The sequence below is a fragment of the Dromiciops gliroides genome, chromosome 1 (assembly GCF_019393635.1).
Source record: "Dromiciops gliroides isolate mDroGli1 chromosome 1, mDroGli1.pri, whole genome shotgun sequence".
Taxonomy (NCBI): domain Eukaryota; kingdom Metazoa; phylum Chordata; class Mammalia; order Microbiotheria; family Microbiotheriidae; genus Dromiciops; species Dromiciops gliroides.
The window spans coordinates 587,012,834-587,035,970 of NC_057861.1; the positions used below are offsets into that span (position 1 = coordinate 587,012,834).

Sequence of the window (23,137 nt, forward strand, 5' to 3'; positions counted from 1 at the left end):
TCACACAGCTAGTAAGTGTTAAGTGTCTAAGGCCAGATTTGAACTCAGGTCCTCCTGAATCCAGGGCCAGTGCTCTATCCACTGTGCCATCTAGCTGTCCCCAAGATATCAATTATTAATAATTATTTCTCACAATATCTTCATTTCTTTGGCAGTGAAGAGAATATGTCTGAGGTACTTATTGCATGTATTAGCTGCTGAATTTTTAATATTCATTAATTGTAAAGTTTTAGTCCCACCTGGAGATGGATTCAACCAAGATATGAAATGTTGTTGAATAATAAATGTATTACCTATCTAGAACTATAGCAGTTATTTCAGTCATGAGTACCTCTCAAGCTTTGCATTGAAGCAGTACACCTGTAAAAATCTGTTCATTTTTCATTTAACAAAGAGTAATGGAGTGGTCTCTTTAAAGTTTTACTTGGGACTTAGTAATGAAATGTTTTCACATGAATATAAGGAAATAAACAGCATTATAATGCTTTGTTTGGTAATAGTCATATTGATGATATAAAGGAGATAGCTGTAACAATAATCTTGTTTAAGGTCTAATCATGCTATTTTCATCATTATTTAGAATGAATTTGATGGTTTGGGTAGAGGTGTAAAATGAAGGCATAATAGTTTTGAATTTGAGGGTTGTCAGAATTTTGAAGAAACTTTATTGTATCTTGCTGGATTTAAAGGTTTTAAGATCTCCCTAGGTTTAAAATAGATTTCTCTTCTCTTTCATAATGAGTACTAGCAATAATTGTTTACATTTAAGTGGATAGAGGGCAGGACAACTCAGGTTAAAGTCCTACCTCTGCCATGTGCTGGCTGTGCAATTGAATAACTCCCTGAATCTCTCGGTGCTCCTTATAGCACTCCTTGGACTGTAAGTGGCAGAACAGCTGTTGGTCTGCATTGACAGAAGTAATTTGCTCACCTGGAGCAATACCAGTGAAATTGCAGGTCTGATAAAAAGAAATTCCCCAAATACTTTTAGATTGCTGTCCTGAATCTGCCAAACTGGAAAACTCTGCTAACCATTACTTCCGATTTCCACTGAACAGTGATAACTGATGTCTAACCTTGAGTGTCCTGTGAGTCAAAGAATAAATTATATAACTTTACTTTTAGTGAGAGTCAGCATTGCCTGGTGTGTAGAAAGCTGCCCTCAGTCAGGAGGTGTGTGTGTGTTCAGGTCTCACTTGTGCTATGTGCTGACTGTGTAACCCTTGCCAGGACACCTGAACTTTTAAGGTTCCTCCTCCCCTACAATTTTACAGATAAGGCAACTAAGACTTATAGAACTTAAGGAAGTGATTTGCCCAAGTACAGGTAGCCCTCAAACCTAGGAATTCTGCTTGTGAATCCATAATTCTTTCTATTCTGCCATGTCATTCTGCTGACCTGTGGCTAGTACACAAACAGCACAGGGCCGTACTATGGAATTTACTATATTAAATCAGTGCCTGATAACTTTATATGACTAGAGATCCCTTGGTTTCCTTTTTCCCTTTCACATGTCTTCGTAGTCTGGTGTACCGTTGATGGAGGAGGCAAAAAGGGGTTAATAGATAAACTGAGCCTTTAGTCCTTATTAATAGTACCTAAGAGGGTTAACAGAGAAACTAAGGTTTGTGTTCTTACAGTAACCAAGAGGGTTTGTCCCTGTCAACCCTCACCATCAACAGAAACAGTAACTAGGGACCATTAACCATTAATAGCCATAATATTCCTAGATGACAGGACACCTAGAAACCAGATCTTAAGTAAAGAGATTCTCATCAAAAACACAGACCCTCTGAGTCTGACAAGTTTAAGCAGGTCTTTAGGAACATGCACAGAGGAGGCCAAATGTGTCCTTAGGTTCACCTTATGATGTGTAAACCTCAAAAACACCTCCAAGGAAAAAGGTACCTGCCTGTCTGGGGGGTTGTCTTAGGAAGTCCAAATTAGGATAAGACCTCCCATGAACTTCCCACAAGGAGGAGATTAAGATAGATAACCTACTTTTTCTTACTATAAATATAACCATTTTTTCTCTCCCTATTCGAGACACCTATCTCCATGGTGCTCTCCCTGTGGTCAACAGTCTTTCATTAAACTTGGGAAACTGAGTCACTGAGTCTTGTAATCCTTTGGGATGCCTCGTGATCAATCTGATCAATCAAACCCATCCCCCACTTCACCATGATGTTAGGAGGCAATAGGTGGTGCATTGCATCGAGTACAGGAACAGAAATCCAGAACACCTATGTTTAAATCTTTCTTCAGATACTTAATACCTGTGTAATTCTGGGCAGATCATTTCATCTTATTTAGCCTCAGTATGTCCATCTGTGCCTACCTTGCAGGGTTGTTGTGGGGATCAAAAGAGAGAACACAGGAAAAGTGCTTTGCAAACCTTAAAGTACTATATAAATGCTAGCTATTTTTATGATCATTATTTATTCAAATCCTTCCTCTGATATATAGCTATTTAGATGCTATTATTACTAGTACTGCTACTTCTGGACAGCTAGGTACACAGCTAGTGGATATTACCAGTCATGGAGTCAAAAGGATGCCTCAGACATGTACTAGCTGTGTGACCCTTGGTCAAGTCACTTAACCCTGTTTGCCTCAGTTGCTCATAAAATGAGCTGGAGAAGGACATGGTAAACCACTCCAATGTTTTTGCCAAGAAAACCCCAAATGGGGTTGATGTAGGAGGTGAAAAAAGGGTTAACGGAAAAACCTAAGACCCAAGCTTTAATTCAGATATTAGCTCCAAAAGGGAGTCAGACTCCAGTTAATGGATAACTTACCAGGTTCTCATACCTACAGTGATCAGTACGCATAAAAACGGGTCAGGTCAAATAACAATAAAGGAAACGACAAGGGTATAGACTTTCTAAAGAAAAATGATTATATTTTGAAACTAGCCAATGGAATCCGAAAGAGACATGCGCAGAAAAGGACAAATTTGTCCCCATATTCACCTTATGACATGTAAACCCCCAAAACACACCTCCACTGAAAAAGGTACCTACCTTGGGGGTTGGCTTAGGACCCTAGGAACTCCAAATTAGGATAAACCCTCCCTTGTACCTCCACAAGGTGGTGATTATTATAATGAGATTGATAATCAATTTATCTATACTATAAATATAACTGTCTTTTCTTTCACTATTCAAGAGATACTTTTCTACTTTTCTGGTTCTGTCCCTGTGATCACTCACAGCATTGCAATAAAACTTGGGAAACTGAGTCACTGAGTCTCATAATTCTTTTGGGATGAATCATGATCAGTTTGACTCAACATTTCCTGCCCACATCAGGGTCACAAAGAGTTGGATAGGACTGAGAACAATTGAACACCACCACCACAGCCATCACTACTAATACTACATAATTTTTAAATTGATTTGTGAGCTCCATTAAGGTATTAATCCTAATGAAAACTTCTCCCCCAGGTTCTGGCATAGTGACTATAGTAGCATAGCATTGTATGTCATAGATAATAAATATATACTTAAATTAATTGAATTTAGAGCCCAGGCATGGGCATTTAATCCTAATCCAATACCAGGTTTGCTCTTTGGGATTTTTGGGGGGGTGAGGAGACATGAGAAGTTAATGATGCCATTCTTTGAATGTCAGTATATCTTCCTAATTCCTTTAGCTCATCTGGAAATTCATTTGATAGATTTCTAGACATTTTTGATTGCTTGTATTTGCATGAAAATATGTATGCAAACCTTAATCTATTTAAAAGAAGCACATGGTTTGCATTAGAAATGGTAGTGGGCTCTGTTAAAATCAGAATTTTAAATCATTTGTAAAGTAGGTCAACAAGTGCTAAATTGTGTGCTGTGGCTGATTTTTACCAGAATTCATTTGAGCTAGGAGGAATAAATACTGCATGAGTTGGAAGAGAAGGGGGAAACATTATAAATTGGAAGAATCAGTTTGAGCAAAGGTACAGAGAGGTGGGAATAAATGTGATGAAACTCGGATTTAAATTCATTCCCTGATACTTAACACTTCGGTGATCTTGAGCAAGGCCCTCCCTGGGCCTTGTTTTTTTCCTCAGTCATTTAGCATTTATTAAGTGAATACTATGTGCCACGCACTGTGCTAAGTGCTGGGGACTCAAAGAAAGGCAAAACACAGTTCTTGCTCTTGAGGAGATGGGAGAAAACCTGCAACTACTGATGTACTAACAAGATCTAGATAGGATAAATTGGGGGTAGTTTCAGAGGGAAGGCACTGAGTTTAATAAGAAAGACTTCTTGCTTCTAAGGTGGGACTTTAGCTTAGACTTGAAGGAAACAAGGAGGTAGAGATGAGGGGGGAGAGTATTCTAGGCATGGGGAGACAGCCAGTGAAAATCCACAGTCTGGAAATGGAGCAAGGAGTCCAGTGTGGCTATATTGCATAGTACTGGAAAGGTAGGAAGAGACCAGGATATGAAGGACTTTTGAAAGCCAAACAGCAGGTTTTATATTTAATCCTGGAGATAATAGGGGAACTACTGGAGTTTTATTAAATGGGAGAGGAGAAAGGTAACATAGTTGGACCAGCAATTTAAAATTACCTTGGCAGCTGAGTAGAGAATGGATTGGAGTGGGGAGAGACTTGAATCAGCCAAACAACAAGCTATTTTAGTAGTCCAGGCATGAGATGATGAGGGCTTACACCAGGATGATGATAGTGTTAGAGGGAGGAGAGGTATAGGAGATATGTTACAAAAGAAAAATCAGGACTTGACAACTGATTGGATATGGGGGAGGTGAGAGAGAGTGAGGAGTTGAGGATGATACTTAGTGTTATAGAGAAAATAGGTAGGGGTTTGGAATAGGGATAAGGGTAGGGGTCCTTAGGAATTCCTCTTTAAAGAATTACATTCTCTTGCACACAAATCCAATTAGAATAAAATAATAGTTTATTTAGGGGCTGGGGAAGGGAAACCAAGAGAGAAATCCTTGGACTTCTTCTCATGGAGAGAAGGCATAGCACAGAGGCATGGCTCTGAAATACCTATCTCCTTGAGCAGGAGACAGGCAAATACTTTTTATAGAGGTCTGATGGTGGTCTGATGAAGTGATCATCTGAATGTACAAAGTTCCCCTATTGAGGGAGGACCATCCCGAACTGGTGGTGGCTGGGGGAGTTGGGTGAGGGGTGGCTGCAGGATCTCTCAAGCCATCTCTCTCCTCCTCCAGCCACTAAGGCAGTGCCACACCTAATCTTATTTCCCCAGGGGTAGGGGAGACTGGAATGAAGGGTGGTGGTCCTGGAGCTAGCTCAGTCCTGATCTGGTGTCACTTATCTCATTAGGTGTGTCTGTCCTTTGGTTTAGTTTCTCAAGGAGAAGGTTCTTTGATGTACCCCAGAAAACTTTTGAGGTGCTAGGCCCATAACACTTGGGTTATGGGAGTGGGAGGATGGTTGTACCCTTGATAATACTGGGGAAGTTTAGAAGGGAGAAGAGGGTTTGGGGAAAAGATAAATAAATTCAGTTTTGGACTTGTTGAGTTGAAGATGTCTATGGGACATACAGTTTGGGATGTGCAGTTAGCAGCTGGAGGCAGGAGGCCTCACGTTAGGAACAAGTTTAGGGCTGGACAAGTAAATCTGAGAGTCATCGACATAAAGATGATAATATAAACCATAAGAACTGATGAGATCAAGTCAAAAAGTATAGCTGGAGAAGAGGATCCAGGACAGAGCCTTGGGAGACTCCCATAGTTAATGGACATGAAGTGGATAAAGATCTCCCAAAGGAGACAAAAAAAAGAGCTGTCAGATGGGTCAGGACAGAGCCAGGACAGAGCAGTGTCACATAAACCCAGAGAGAAGAGAGTATCAAGAAGAGTGACTGGCAATGGCAAAGACTGTAGAGAGGTCAAGAAAGAAGGTTAAGGACTGAGGAAAGGCCATTAGAAAAAAGATCATTTCATATGTAAAATGAAGAGGTTATACTTATCCTCTGAGGTCCCTTGCAAGTCTAGATCTATGATCTTCTGTAGGGGATGTAGAGCAAACTGGGGAACAGGATCACCAGGGGTCTTGGAGCAGAGGACTTCTATTGAAACATTGCACAGGAAGGAAGGCTGGATTGGACAGCACTATTTAGTGCATGAATTTCAGGAAGAAGAATTTTGTCTTGATTGAAAATAAAAAGTATCACTTTTTTTTAGTTAGGCAATTGGGGTTAAGTGACTTGCCCAGGGTCACACACCTAGTAAATGTTAAGTGTCTGAGGCCGGATTTGAACTCAGGTACTCCTGACTTCAGGGCTGGTGCTCTATCCACTGCACCACCTAGCTGCCCCCAAAAGTATCACTTTTGATAGCATACCTATCTAGAGATGAAAATATTACAATTCAAAATGATCTTGGAATATTGGAGGATGAAACAATGATATATTTAAGCTTGGTAAAGGAGGTAATGATATAGTGGGGGGCAGAGAGGGGGAACCCAAGTAAATTGGAATTGGGATCAGAAAGCCCTGGATTAAAATACCGCTTCTGGTCCCTAATTACTGTATTACCTTTTAACTTCTCAGAGCCTCAGTTTCCTTATCTGTAAAAAATTGTATAAAAAGTACCATTTAAAATGATGATGTTGAGCAGCTAGGTGGTGCAGTAGATAAAGCACCAGCCCTAGATTCAGGAGGACCTGAGTTCAAATCCGGCCTCAGACACTTGACACTTATTAGCTGTGTGACCCTGGGCAAGTCGCTTAACCCTCATTGCCCTGCAAAAAATAAATTAATGAATGAATGAAATGATAGTGCCTTTGTTAATATTCAGATAAGATTATGGGTACAAAATGCCTTGTGACCCATAAAATGCTATTTAAAGGTCAATCATTAAAGAAGGAAGTTAATGTCAGGCTGAGGTATCTGTGTTTGAATTATTGCCCTTTGCAATAGGCTTTAGATTTATTCTGTGTTGCTAGAAGATAAGTGAAATATGATTTGGCTCTATATAAATAGGCATTTTCTTATGACTAGAGTTCTCCAACAGAAAAATAAACTGGCTTATTAATAAATGAATTCTCCAACATCCACATTTTGAAACAGACTTGATAGCTATCTGTCAGGAGTATTATGGAAAGAATAGCTTTCTTTATTGGGTGGATGATTGTACTAAGTGACATATAGACTCCTCCAATTCTCTGATTCTGTGATATTCATTAGTGAGATTCTTAAATCAGAGGAGTATCATGTTGAAGGAAAATTGATCTGGAGACTTCCAGGGTGGAGCCAAGGTGGTGGAGGAAAGGCAGTGAGCTCTTGAACTCACGATTGCTCCAAAAAACATCCAAATAATGCCATAGAACAATTCCTGGAGCAGCAAAACCCACAGAAGAATGTGCTGAAATCATCTTCCAACCATCTTGGAAAGTCAGAAGGAGGGAGCTGCTGTGCTGAGACAGGAGTGGAACCCAACCCCACAGTCACCCTGACACAGATCCAGTCCCAGGAAGGCCTCGCCAGAGAAAAAGACCCCCAGAGCTTCTGAATCAGCTGCAGCGCCAGTGTTGTCTGGAACTAAGCTCACAATCTGGTGAGAGGGCTGAGCCCTTGGCAGGAGAGAGATTACAGGGGTCTCTGATGGTGCTGAGGCAGAACTTGGGTTTTTCACCCCTGCTGGGAACAAGGAGATAGGCTTGAGTAGCAGTGGCCCAAGTGGGGGAGGGGCACAGGCTCCTCAGCACTGACAACCACAACACACAAACCTGTTTGATTAGCAAGTTGGTCTGGGGTCATCTACAGACCAGGGAACAGACCAAGCAAGTGAAGAACCTGCTCCTCCTTAAATCATACCACCCGGGACCTTCTGAAGTTTAGGATAGTGCAGCCTAGAAACAGTGCCCCACTTTAAGGAGCCAAAAGTCAAGTAAAAGAAAGGCAAGATGAGCAGACACAGAAAGGTGAGGACCATAGAAAGTTTCTTTAGTGACAAGGAAGATTGAGGTGTACCCTCGGAGGAAGATGTCAATGTCAGGGCCCCTATATCTAAAGCTTCCAAGAAAAATATGAATTGCTCTCAGGCCATAGAGGCGCTCAAAAAGGATTTTGAAGATAAAGTTAGGTAGTGGAAAAAATGGAAAAAGAAATGAGAGTGATGCCGGAAAGACATGAGAAAAAAGTCAACAGCTTGAAAAGCCAAATGGAAAAGCTCTCTGGCAAAAATAATTACCTAAGAATTAGGATTAAACAAATAGAAACCAGTGACTTTATGAGAAACCAAGACACAAAGCAAATCCAAATGAATAAAAAAAAAAATAGAGGGCAATGTGAAATATCTTCTGGGAAAAACTGCTGACCTGGAAAATAGACCCAGGGGAGATAATTTGAAAATTATTGGTCTACCTGAAAACCATGATCAAGGAAAGAGCTTAGACATCATCTTCCAAGAAATTGTCAGGGAAAACTGCCCTGATATTCTAGAAGCAGAAGGTAAAATAGAAATTGAAAGAATCCACCTATCACCTCCTGAAAGAGATCCCAAAAGGAAAACTCCCAGGAATATTATAGCCAAATTCCAGAGCTCCCAGGTCAAGGAGAAAATATTGCAAGCTGCCAAAAAAAAAAAAAAAAAGAATTCAAGTACTGTGGAGCCCCAGTCAGGATAGTACAATATCTAGCAGCTTCTACATTAAAGGACTGGAGGGCATGCAATATGATATTTCAAAAGGCAAAGGAAATGGGATTACAACCAAGAATCACCTACCCAGCAAAACTCATCATAATCTTTCAAAGGAAAAAATGGAACTTCAGTGAAAAAGAGGACTTTTGGGTATTCATGATGAAAAGAACTGAATGTAAAATTTGACTTTCAAATATAAGACCCTAGAGAACCATAAAAAATTGGAGTTGGGGGACATACCTGGGATTGTACAGTGGGTGACTGTCTTGTGTCTGAGGCCGGGTTTTGGCTGGGGCCCCTCTGGGTCAGGGGTGACTGCTTTGTCCACTGTGTCACCTAGCTGCACCATGGTGACATCTTTAGTGTAAAATTGAAGGGTGAAAGGAATGCAGTGGGGGGAGGGGGAAGGACAGAGGTAGAATGAAGTGAAATCCCACATGAAAGAAACAGGAAAGGGTTTATGGAATGGGGGAATAGATGGAGGAGGAGCAGGGGAGTAAATGAACTTTACACTCATCGGAATAGGCTCAAAGACCTTAATCTCATCAGAGTTGGCTCAAGGAGGGATTAACACACACGCCCAATTGAATGGCATAATCTATCTAAACCTACAGGAAAGTAGGAGGGGAGGGGGATAAAGAGAGTGGGGCAAAAGAAGGGAGGGCAGATTGGGGGAGGGGACAGACAGAAGCAAATCCCTTCTGAAGAGGGATAGGGTGAAAGAATATAGATAATAGAGTAAATATCATGGGGAAGGGAATAGGATAGAGGGAAACAGTTAACAATAGTAATTGTGAAAAAGAGAAAAGGGGGGAAATTGTACAAAAAACATTAATAGCAACTCTTTGTGGTGGCTAAGAATTGAGAATCAAGGGAATATCCATCAATTGAGGAATGACTGAAGAAGCTGTGGTATATGATTGTAGTGGAATGGTATTATGCTATAGGAAATGACAAATAGGATGGTCCCAGAAAAACCTGGAGAGACTCATATGAACTGATGTATAGTGAAATGAGCAGAACTGGGAGAACATTGCACATAGTGACAGCAGTATTGTTCAATGAGCAAATGTGAATGACTTAACTACTCTCAGCAATACAGTGATCCAAGACAATCCCAAGGGACTAATGATGAAGCATACTATCCACTCCCATAGAAAGAACTGATAAAAAAAGAGCACTTGTAGATTGAACATATATAACCTATACAAGATTGGTTCCTGTCTTGTGGAGGGGGGAAGAAAGGGAGGGAAGGAGAAAAATTTGGAACGCTAAATCTTATGAAAATGAATGTTGAAAACTACCCTTACATGTAACTAGAAAAAATAAAATAAATGTTTGTTGCAAAAAAAAGAAAAAAAAATCTGCAAGCCATGTACAGGAAGAACTGAAAAGGTAGAGAGACCAGGGAGAGGAGTTAGGACTGTATTGAAGTAATTCCGAGATGAGAAGATAAAGAACTGGACAAAGAGGGATGGAACTAGGAATGAGGAGTAAGGTATGACTTACCTTAGATACCTGTGTCAGATTCACTGCTGCAGTCCCTATCCAGAGAGGGACAGGATCCAGATTAAAATGTAAATGGAGGCAGCTAGGTGGCACAGTGGATAGAACACTGGCCCTGGATTCAGGAGAACCTGAGTTCAAAACTGGCCTTGGATACTTAACATTTACTAGCTGTGTGACCCTGGGCAAGTCACTTAACCCCAATTGCCTCACCAAAAAAACCCAAAACAAACAAAGAAAATATAAGTGGGAAATGTATGACAAAATAAATAAAAATACAATACAAGATAGATATTGTTCATTTGTGGTTTTCTAAGTCAATATGTGGACTCCTCTCCAAGGTTCCTTTTCTATTTAAATTTGACACTAGTGCTCTAAGACACATTGCAGGAGGAAATACGAAAGGAGCTTGGTGACTGAAAGTTGTGAGACTGGAGAGAAAATTCAGAGTTCTACCCCACCCCCAAAGTTTTTGAGCTTGTGGGATTATGAAAAAGTTTGTCAGTAGGGAAGCTGGTAAGGGAAAACTATTTGGGGGTAAAGGCAGAGTTCAGTTTGGATGTGGCACGATTTTGTAACCACTGATCTTTTAGCATGAGAAGTAAATGGTTACTCAGATATGTTTTGCAACTCTTATCTTTTCTGGACCTAGGTTTCAATTATATTTTAAATTGTAACATCTTTCTTTTTTTTTTTAAAGAAAATTAGATCAGTGATTCCATTGTTATACATGAAATAGCCTTTGAGCAAACTCCCTCTACCAGTCTGCTTTGCAACTTAAAGTCTTAGAGTTGCCTAAAATATTAACTAATATATTAAGTAACTTGCTCAGAATCACACAGACAGTATGTGTCAGAAGAAGGACCTGAAGCCAGGTCTTCCTGATTCCAGAGACAGCTATCTACCTACTAGACTATGCCCTTTTTCTATTAAGTTACATAATTTTAAAAGAGTATTTCCATGATAGAGGCAATAAACACACACACACACACACACACACACACACACTATTTTTGCTTACATTATGAAATACAATCACATCCTGGCATTTAAGGTTTTCTACAATCTGGCTCTAAACTGTCTTTCTGGCTTTATTTCACATGATCCCGGCCAAGCTGTTGCATAATTTTGGCATGCTATTTCTTGCCTTCATAGGTATACAGAGGCTCTCCTCCATGCTTAGAGCAAAGCTTTTTAAACTGTGGGTCACAACCCCATATAGGGTCATGTAACTGAATATAAGGGTCATGAAAAAATTGGCAGTAAATGTTTGATTTGTATATATGTTTTATGTACCTATATACCTGGGTTCACATAAAAATTTCTCAGGTGAGAAAAGGGGTCGCAAATGGGAAAAAGTTTTGCTCTTGCCTAGTGTACCTCATCCTTATTTTTCTTTAAAGTTAAACTCAAGTATAAGTCTTTCTATACCCCATTCTCCTGCATGCAAATGGTTTTTTCTTCTTTAAATTTTTTAGGGGGCAGCTAGGTGGTACAGTGGATAAAGCACTGACCCTGGATTCAGGAGGACCTGAATTCAAATCTGGCCTCAAACACTTGACACTTACTAGCTGTGTGACCCTGGGCAAGTCACTTAACCCTCATTGCCCTGCAAAAAAAAGAAAGAAAGAAAAAAGAGAAGAAATTTTTTGGAGCACTTTGTCTCCTTTTGCCTGTATTATTACTCTGTGTTCCACTTCTAAGATTCCCTGTTACCTCCAAGATCTTATATAAGGTCCTCTGGCATTTCAAACCCTTTACAATCTGATCCCTTTTCTTTCTAGGCTTCTTTCACCTTCATCCTCTCTCCGTCACCCCCAGTCCTCTAGGATCCAGCTATACCGGCCTATTTGCTTGATATAAGACCCTGGCTGTTCTTGCATCCCAGGAATACTCTCCTTTCTTACCTTGATCTCCTAGCTTCTTTGATTTTCTACCCAGACTCAATCCTACCTTCAGCAGAAGCCGTTTCCTAGTCCCCTCTCCCCAACCATTCCATTCCATCTATCCATATATACCTTGTTTGTACATAGTTATTTCTATGTTATGTCTCCCCTTATATAATGTGAGATGTGCTCTTGAGAACAGGAACTATGTTGTTGTTTTTTTCTTTTTTTGTATGCCCAGGACTTAACAGTGCCTAACACACTATGTTTAATTAAATGCATGTGGACTGATTAACCATTCTAGGTATGAGTAACAGTGCTAAACAGCCCCCTCACCTTTCAGCTCACAGGCTCATTTTCTTTTCTTTTTTTTTTAATTATATTTTATTATTTTCCAGTTACATGTAGAGATAGTTTTCAACATTTGTTTTTATAAGATTTCTAGTTTCAAATTTTTCTCCCTCCCTTCCCCCTCCCCAAGACAGCAAGCAATCTGGTAGAGGTTATATATGTACAATCACATTAAACATATTTCTGCATTAGTCATTCTGTGAAAGAAGAATCAGAGCAAAAAGGAAAAACCTCAAAAAAACCCCAACAACAACAGCACCAAAAAGATAAGAAATAGTATGGTTCAGTCTGCATCCCAATTCCACAGTTCTTTTCTGGTTTTGGAGAGCATTTTCCATCACGAGTCCTTTGGAACTATCTTTTACCATTGTATTGCTGAGAAGAATCAAGTCTATCACAGTTGATCAACACATAATGTTGATGATACTGTGTACAATGTTCTCCTGGTTCTGCTCATCTCACTTATCATCAGTTCATGCGAGTCCTTCCAGGTTTCTCTGAAATCTGCACAGGCTCATTTTCTTGATAAGTTTTTCTCTGAGTTCAAAAACAGTAAAACAGGTTTGGCTATTCCCAAAAGACCAAAACTGCAGAAAGTCTCTGATCAGTTTGGCCCTGCCTGAGTTTGAAATTGACCGACTTCCCTTCTCTTAATCCTGAGTTACTGCATGTGTATAATTGCCCAGAAATCATTGTTAATGGCTGTGTAGTTTAGTTGCAGGGCAGCTAGGTGGTGCACTGGCCCTGGAATCATGAGGACCTGAGTTCAAATCTCACCTCAGACACTAGGTGTGTGATCCTGGACAAGTCACTTAACTCCAATTGCCTTAAACATTCAGGGCCATTAAGGGTGGACAAGCTAGGTGGCACAGTGGATAAAGCACCAGCCCTAGATTCAGGAGGACCTGAGTTCAAATCCTGCCTCAGACACTTGACACTAGCTGTGTGACCCTAGGCAAGTCACTTAACCCTCATTGCCCTGCCAAAAAAACCCCAAAAACATCAGGGGCCATCTCCAGTCATCCTGATGTATACCTTGCCACTGGACCCAGATGGCTCTGGAGGTGCCTCCCTTAAATCCAATTCAGTGCAAGTCATGACATCTGTCATGATCCTCTTTGATAACGAAGGACAAACAACAGCTTTAATTGCAGCATCAAATGGTACAGCTGCTCAGATAGATGTTAAACCAAGATGTAGCAGCCTGAAGTGTGACTTGAATCTGAGGGGTTGAATTCTTTCTTTCACAGTCCCCCAGCCTTTCTCCTCACCAATCAGAAAGGAGGAATGGGGGGGGAACCCCAAAACAAAACAAAATATATTTGGACAGGTAGAAGGGATTGGGAGTTTCCCTGGATACCTCTCAAGGAAGAAGGGGAAGCAAAGGGATTATGTGCTTCATTTTGCCAACTATGTGCCGCTGTTTTGGGTTCATCTCCTCTTGCCTGTTCCAGTCGGTCCATGCACATTTAATAAAGCATCTTTTCTCAGTGCTCACTATGTTCTTTTCAGTGCCTTGCTTCTGATATGGGTTTGATCATTTCTTCTGGGTTTGGCAAGAGAAGCAAGGAACCTGAATGTGGCCAAATGTCTTTATTCGCTACCTTCCAGTCTCGCTTGACTTCCTCAAAGGAAGTACTTGAGAGGCCAAAAGCCTTGGAAACCTAGGGGATTTTAATAGTTATTATTCACATTCCACCAGCCCACCACATCTCCATAGCAATGTTTCTGGGGGATGAGCAGTCTAAAATCAGCATAATACTTTTGTATGTGTCACAGTCCTTCTAGTAAGTTTAAGGGGAAACACTATGCTGTGTTTTATCCCTAGGACTTAGCACAATGCCTTAGACATAGTAGGGTGCCTAATGAAAGATTGAATTCAATTGCACATGGTCCTTGCTTTAAAATACCAAGTTTCATATTAAATATATTCATGATACTGTATGAGCATTTAGCTAGCTGATTCTCTTATTTTTGCAGCCTGGAGTACTTGGATATTTTGAATTCAGTGGTTCTCCCCAGCCTCCTGGTTATTTGACATTCTTCACTTCAGCATTACATTCGTTAAAGAAAGGTAAAAAGTTTTAATATAAGACATCAAAACACTATAAATAAAAATTTACTCAGAGTGATGCCACTGTCCTTTTTAAGATGTGTTCTGATTATTTGTTTTTGAAAATTTGATGGATGATTATTACTTCAAATAATTAACTGGATCTAAATGTGTCTATCAAATAAACAGCTATTTTGTATCTCTAGTGAGAGGGGACTCCCCTCTTAAGGCAGCCGATTGCACTGTTGAATAGCTCTGAATGTTAGGACGTTTTTCCTGATAGCAAGTCTTTGTAGCTTCAAACATTGCTCTTGGTTCTGCTGTCTGGGGCCAGAGAGCAAGTCTAACCCCTCTTTCCTATGACAGCCCTTTATATAATTGAATATAGCTATAGGGTTCTCTTTTCCAAGTGAAATATTCCCAGTTCCTTCAGCTTATGACATGGACTCAAAGCCTTTCATTCTTTTGTTTGCTGTCCTTTGCAGCTTATCAATATCCTTCTTAAATGTGGCATTTAATACCGAGCACAGTGTTCCATATGTGTTCTGTCTACTGCATACTACAGAGGGACTGTTCTTGCCTTATTCCTGGGAACTTAATTAAGCCTTTTGTACTACAGCCCAAGGTGATGTACTTTTGTTTGGCTGCCCATATCACATTGACTCATGTTGTGCTTATGGTCCACTAAAACTCCCACATGTGTTTCAGGCAAAATTCTCCTTAAGTAGCCCTTCCCCCTTCCTATACTTGGGAAGCTAACTTTTTTACCTTAACTAACAGACTTTATGTTGATACATCTCAAATTTCATCCTATCAGTCAGCCCCATGTTCTAGGCTGCAAAGATCTTTTTGGTTCTTTCCTCTTTCAACCAGTATGTTCTTTTTCCCTTTTGGCTTTGTGTCATCTGCAAATTGGGTAAGCTTGCTATCAATGCTTCTAATCAGGTCATTGATAAAGATTTTAAATGGCCCATAGTCAAGGATAGAAGATGGCTATAGCACCCCACTGATGACTTTCTGCTACATCAATACTGAACCATTGCTACTTTTTGACAGTCGAGTCCTACTGACATTGCTACTGTTTGAGTTCAGCTGCTCAGCCAGTTCAGAATCCTATCTAATTTTATTTCTTATCACCTAGTTGGCATCTCTCCATCATCTCCACAAGAACTGTGTAAGGATATTTTATCAAATGCTTTGCAGAATTCTAGGTAACCTATATATACAACATTCCCCTATTAGTTTTGTAAGCCTGTTAAAAAGATCATAAAAGTTAGTCTGACATGACCAGATGAAAATAATCTGTTCAAGAATTTTCCCAAGAACAGAAGTCAAGTTCACTGGCCTATAGTTTGTTTGGTTTTTTATTGCTATTTTTAAAAATGAGGATAATTTGTTGTTGTTGTTGTTGTTGTTGTTGTTGAGGCAACTGGGGTTAAGTGACTTGCTCAGGGTCACACAGCTAGTAAGTGTTAAATGTCTTCGGCCGGATTTGAACTCAGGTCCTCCTGAATCCAGGGCCGGGGCTCTATCCATTGCACCACCTAGCTGCCCCAAAATGAGGATAATTTTTATCCTCTAATTCCATTTTACCTATCCTGTTTTCTGTGATCTTTTAAATATTGCTAACAGTGGTTCATCAATCATATCCACTAATTCTTTCAATACCTGAGGATGTAGTTCATTTGGGCCAGATGCTTTGAAGTCATCAAGAGCAACTAGATTTTAGTGTAACTAGCAAAGCAAAATCATAACAAAAAAATCAATAATAATGATGATGATGATGATATGTTTGTTCAGGCCACCTCCTGTCCCTTTGATTTCCCTCCACTATTGAACTATACTACTTGTGTATGCAGGGTATGGAGTCAGAGGATCAGGATTTGAATCCTGGCTATCAAAATTTGACAGTACTTATTATACTTATTGTACATACTCAGCCTGTATGTGTCAGAGGTGGGACTCCTACCCAGGCCTACATGACTGCTTGCCTCTCACTAAAACTGAACTGAACAAAATTTATTCTTTTATTCAGAGGGTACTTAATGTTCTTAGAGTGCCTCAGAGTTATCTTTATGAACATCATTTATCACTGAAAGGAAACAAATTGTTAATAAAATTTCAGAGTAGCAAAGTTTACTGCTAACTTTTTTGTCTTATCTTCAGGCTTTTAATATGGATAAATGACTATAATCAAGGAATTGGGCACTTTTTTCTGATGGATTTGATATTTATATTTTAAATTTTTTTCAAAAAACCAGCTGTATTAAAATATTGAGGCTTCCTTATTTTCTGAACTGAATAGCTTACTCTGTTGGTTATAAAGCCCCTATTGTTTTAAAGCCTTGGAGCCCTACTCAACTGAGTGAATATTAAGAATATGAAAATGTACAATGATGTTTATTGGTATCGTTCTTCTTCATTTAAGAATATCCTGTACTAAGCTGAAAACTATTCACGTAGGATTTTTCAAATTTGAATTTTCTTCTCCAGTAAAATTTTTATTGAAGATATTCTAAACCATATTTTGGGACTTGCTGGAGTTTATTAATTTCTCAATATGTGGGGAAACAAAAAGTCTTTGCATAGATAACATAGCTGAGCATCCTGAATTTGGCCTAATTTAAATGAACTATAAGAGTTAATTAATAGAATTAAGTTGTTGTTTAGTTGTTTGCAGGTATGTCCAGTTCCTAATGACCTCTTGGGATTTTCTTGGCAAAAGATACTGGAATGCTTTGCCATTTCTTTCTCCAGCTCCTTTTACGGATGAGGAAAGTGAGGCAAACAGGGTTAAGTGACACTTGCCTCAGGGTCATACAGCTACCTAGTAAGTGTCTGAGGCCATATTTGAACTCAGGAAGATGAGTCTTCCTGAATCCAGGTCTGACCCTCTATCCACTGTGCTATCTAGCTGCCCTAACATTGTTATTGTTCTGTCACGTCCACCTAATAAATTATTTAGTTCAGATTGTTTCCTCAGTTATTATCAAGTGTACGGTGTAAAATTGAAGTGGTTAACTTCAGCCCTAGGAAGGTAATTTCATGAGGCCAGAACAGGGAAGAATAGAGCCTCTGAAGGTTTAGAAAAGGGGAGGCACAGGGAGAGCTTGAGAGAGCCAGGTAGTTATGGTCAGAGAGAAGCAGTGTTATCAAGCCTTTGCTGTCTTTGAGATAACCCTCTTTCTTGTCCCTTTAGGCTTGAAATTTTGTAATATTTGTTATTCTCTGTTTTTATGTCCTCCCTCCAGACCTTTCAGTAAATTATTGAATGCTACTAATTATTCCTCCACAACATTTTTTAGATTTTACCTTCCTTTTTATTGCTACTGTCCTAGTTGCAGACCATCATTACCTCACACTTGGATTATTGTAACAATTTCTTAGCTGGTCTTACTTCCTCCACTTTCTCTTTATTTCAGGTTATTCTCCACATACCTGACAAATTGGCCAACTGGAAAAACATCTTTTGTTACACTAAGAACTTAGTGTTTCCTTCATGTCCATTTCTGTTTTATCCTGCTCCTAAGCTCTTTGTGCATTTTTTTGCTAGAGGACTGGACTTATTTGAGAATGCCATATTTCAGAAACTCACATCTGGCATACTAATATTTACATCTGCACATTTGGACATCATGTAATTTACAACATGATTAACAGTGTTATAAAATATAGTTTCTATTGGTCTCATCTCAAAATGGCGGGTTAAAAATGGGGCTAAGAAAATAAAATGGTTCATGCCTCCTTTTTTTCCTTTCTAAGTGTGTCTGCCTATGTTTCAGAGTGAGAATTTGAACTAAGAATTGCCTCAACTTGGGAACCAAAATTCGTATAGTGCAATTTCCAAAAGTGTAAGACATTTTAAAGCATATGGATAAGGATAATAACCAAATGAGAAAAAAATAATCAAAGTGCTTTGAAAACTTCAGAGAATAAGTTCAACCAAAAAGCAATACTGTCACTTTTCCATCTGAGAAGAGAGTGACAGTAATTTAGAGATGAAATTTAAATGCCATTTCCTTAATAGATACAATGGGGTATTTTTGTAGCACATTTTAAATTACAGTATGGCTTACTTTTTCCTTTTTATTCCAGTGATTTTGGAAGGCCAAAAGAGAAAGACAGGAGGAAAGAGGAGGAGCATTATATTCCACTTTAGTTATTAAATAGTAATTACTTGTCTTAATTTTCTTCTTGAGATTTAAATTTTGAAATTGGCCTAGGAGCTCTTAATCATACTTTAAATATACACACATGTATGTATATATTCATCTCATTTAAACATATAGACATTTAAATATGTGTGTACTTATATGCATGAATAAAATCATATTGCATAATAAAAACTTTAAAATGTGAACAATTATTATCCAGCTTTCCACACAATGCTATTTCTATTAAACTATAGCTCATTTTTGCCTTGGTGGTTTGTTTACTTTTTAAACATTAAAAAAATTATACATGAGAAGGCAAACATGCTTGTTAAATTCAGTATACTTCTGTGCATATTTATATGTGTGTGTGTGTGTGTGTATATATATATATATATATACAGTATACCTGTTTACATATGTGTTTAATTGTTATACTGCATTTTTGCCTCTGTGGTTTACTTTTAAAATATTTAAAAATTTTATTATAAGAAGGAAAAACATAACTTTTAAATTTGTTAAATTCAGGAAATATTGGATATAGCCATAAAAACATTGTGGCTCTTTGTTTTTTTAAATATTTGTGAAATTTCATTTGGGTTTTTATTTTCTTGCTATAATTTTTTTCTTTCCTCAGCCAAAGCAACTGTGGTAATATATTTACTCTTTTAAAAAAATATGTATATTTACTCTTAATTGTTTAGAATTTAGATAAGATCACTAAATGTCAATTATTGTGATTATATAAGAAATAATACCTGGAATATATTCCAGTAGCCTATTTTGTTGTTAAAACTTACTTGCCAGAATTGGTCACATATGTAGATGTGTTTTTGGTTAAAGACTTCCTCTCTAGGCTGCCTGAAGTAAAAAAAAAAACAAACCCCAAACCTCTGTTGCCACTCTGGGATCTGCAGACTTCCTTTGAGCTCAGGCCAATTTTATTAAAAGAAGGTTTGTTTTTAAAGAATCCATTCATCAAGATGTCACTATTCTTTTTGGTCACTTTATTTTTTAATAAGCATTTTCTTTTAAACAAAAGAACATCTTCTGTTTCAGATTACCTAGGAACATTACGCTTTGGTGTTATTACAAATCAACATCTTGCCAAACTGGTGTCCTTGGTGCATTCTGGAAGTGTGTATTTACACAGGCATTTCAACACATCACTTGTAAGTATTCAGTATTCATTATTGATACATTGAGGTGCCTTGAATTTTTATTGAACTTTAGGGGTTTTTTTTGTTCTTGGATTTTCAAGAAGGCTTGTTTTTCATTTTGGGCATTAAATTGCAAAAAAAGCCTGTGAAACTCTTTGTGCTTAAATTCCCAGGAGTTATTCCCTACTTTTTATGCAGAGTAAACTTTGTGCCATTTATCAAGAACAATAAAATAACAAGCTTTTCTCCCAAGGTGATTGGATAGACTTTTAAGCCCTTTCAGTTCACTCTAGAGAGCATCTAGAGTTATGGCTACTTGATCTCTGGAGCACTTTAGGGAGCCCTTAAAGTTCCCTTAATGTTTCTCAGTTTTAGCTGTGTTTTAGAGAGACCACCTCAGGGCAGAGTTATTCCAGAGCTTTGACATAATCTTTCCCAGCTATTATTTTATTTTTATTTGCTACTTTATTTAGTCTTCTTACTCTGTAGATAGTATGGGTTTCATTTTATTTTTCTTAGAACTGTATAGTTCTATTAGCTCTATTGACATTTTCACCTTAGGGCATAAAGATATTTCCCTGTATTTGTCACCCTATGTGTTTCACCAGATGTATACTTTTCTTTCTCTATAGTAACCTTTGTTTCTATCACTTACTATTTTTGTATAACAGTATAGATTAGATTATTTTTCTACCAAAGGATTCTGGTTTAAAAAGTCATTATTGGGGCAGCTAGGTGGTGCAGTGGTAAAGCACCGGCCCTGGATTCAGGAGGACCTGAGTTCAAATCCAGCCTCAGACACTTGACACTTACTAGCTGTATGATCCTGGGCAAGTCACTTAACCCTCATTGCCCTGAAAAACAAAACAAAACAAAAAGAAGGTAATGACACCTGCAGAATTGAGAATAGCACTGAAAAAACTGAACTGATAGAGTAAAGCTTTCATCACTCAGACTATTTTAATTTAGTTATTTCAAATGAATACTTTTTTGTTCTGAAAAAGAATCCCAGAACACTCTCTCATCACATAAACATTTTCTATAATGAATATTCTCACATGAGCAGTATGTCTTAATTCTGTACCCTGTGAATCACAAAGCCATTTCCATCTTCACTGCAGCCAAACTCTGCTGTATGTGTTGTCTCCTCCAGTTAGAATATGAGCTTTTGGGGGCAGCTAGGTGGCACAGTGGATAAAGTACCAGTCCTGGATTCAGGAGGACCTGAGTTTAAATCTGGCCTCAGACACTTGACACTTACTAGCTTGTGTGACCCTGGGCAAGTCACTTAACCCTCATTGCCCTGGGGAAAAAAAAAAGAATATGAGCTCTTGGGATCACTGATTGTCTGGCTTTTTTGTTTGTATCCCCAGTGCTTGCCACATAGTGAGATTTAATAAATGCTTTTTCTTTCAATCATTCAGTATAATCAACCCTCCACATGCAAATGCTTTGATGTTATTTGGTCTATTTATAACACCGTTCATATGAAATTAACTTGCCACTGTAATGTTGTTTTCTCTAAAGTTTTATTGTTGTGGAACAATAAAATTAGAAAAAATAGTACAATTAGTTTTATTTTCTTAGACTTATACTGGCATAGATGTAATAGAGGTGCTTATTGGTTCACTGTGCATATCTGACTGTGAAAATTGCTTCTAGGTAAGGTGTTGGAATAGTTATTTGTAATATCAATGATAAAAATATTTTAATCTAAGAATCAAAAGTAAGATAATCAGTACATAGCCCTATCAAATTTACATTTTCAACTTTTGAGATAAGATTTAGTCTTATATATAGTTTCCATAATACCTGTAATGATATTGTTTTGGTTTTATTTCATGTGTCTTTTTATACAAAGGTCTTTCCCAGAGAGGTAATAAACTACACAGCTGAAAATATTTATAAATGGGCTTTAGAAAATCGAGAAATGCTTGTTCAATGGCTGCGACCACATGGAGGGAAAAGTCTTCTCCTGAATAATGAACTCAAAAAAGGACCAGCACTTTTTTTATTTATACCTTTTAATCCCCTTGCAGAAAGTCATCCTCTATTAGATGAGGTAAGATTCCTCATATGAAAGTCTAACTCAGAATTATTTATTGTGTAGCAAAACATTATTTGTACTTGTATTTGTAAATTTGTTATTTGTGCTTGTTTATTAACTAATTAGTTAAGAATTTGTACTTGTTTATTCATAATAATTCAGTGAAACAGTTCCATCAGTGCCAGTAACAGTGTCCCTGGGTTTCCTTTCTCCAGTTAAAAGGCCAGGGATAAACCTGAACCTGAGGCCAATGAGTAGCACTTCTTGAGTCAGAAATACAGAACTACTTGGTAGTGGATGAGGGTGAAGGAAAGCAACACCCTTCCTAATTTCCCTCCAGGGGAAAAACTTAAGCTACGTAAAGTGGTTGAGATTATTCTTTCCTTTCTTTATTAATCATCACTAACATTATTGCTGTTATGGCTGAGAAGATGGAAGCACAAGCACAGAATAGTGGAATTCACAAGAGAAGCCAACACAGCAAAGCCAGAGTAGACTTGTTTCAGTTCCCCTTGTACACCCAGGAGGAAAAGTAAAATGCTAGCACCAGCAACAACAGCATTTTTCTGGCTTTTCTGTTTTCATGTCAAACACCCAAGCCAGTTTTCAGGTGACTGCCCACCAGCAGCAGGGTTAGTTTTCCACTCTCCCACTTGCTCAACTTCACTCAGTTTATTCCCTTTTTCTGTAAGTTTATTTTATACTTGGTTCATTTTCAGTCAGTTATAGGGAACAATAACAAGTTGTAGAAAGCCTGGGGATAGTTACTAAATTGGATTTAATGTCTGTTTTATTTCCCTCTTGCAGAAGGATGGCTTAATTGGTTAAACAGATTTCAGAGTCAGTATACTTTACTCTAAGCTAACTACTACTTTTGTCCCTTCACAGTGAACCTAACTCATCCCTCCAAGAAAAACAGAACTTAATACTTCTTGTCCAGCTAAGACCATCATTTTGTTGTTGGAATTTTCTCATGTAGACATTTGTAGAGATTATTCCATTATGTGGCACTACTTTGGATTGTGTGGAAAATGAGAGAGAGATGAGTGCAAATGGAAAGCTTCCTTGTTGTTCATGCCACTCTGATGGGAAGATCTGTGAAGAATAAAATTTAATTTCTTTTAAATATTTTGGCCATTCGAACTTCATCTGCTCAGCTATATGCTCCCACTTTCTAAATTAACTGAGATTTTATTCATTTAGAGCATCAATAGCACTTTAGAGCACTGTGTAGAAAAAAGTTATGTTCATCTAAGGCAGTAGTAGTAGTTCTAGGTGTAAATACTTATGTAACCGTTAATTTTCAACGTTTAATGCTTTTAACGTTTTAAGTTTCTATTCAAATTA

At 38.3% G+C, this 23,137-nt stretch overlaps 1 protein-coding gene across 2 annotated transcripts in view; it reads left to right on the plus strand.

Annotated features, from left to right (window-relative positions):
* The window catches only part of TXNDC11 (thioredoxin domain containing 11), a 61,996-nt gene that overhangs the window by 25,239 nt on the left and 13,620 nt on the right, over window positions 1–23,137 (plus strand). For both annotated transcript variants that reach the window (XM_043978926.1, XM_043978932.1), the window contains 3 exons: window positions 14,360–14,453; window positions 19,643–19,755; window positions 21,605–21,805. In XM_043978926.1, the coding sequence (XP_043834861.1) occupies window positions 14,360–14,453; window positions 19,643–19,755; window positions 21,605–21,805 (408 nt within the window). The remainder of the gene's footprint in view (window positions 1–14,359; window positions 14,454–19,642; window positions 19,756–21,604; window positions 21,806–23,137) is intronic.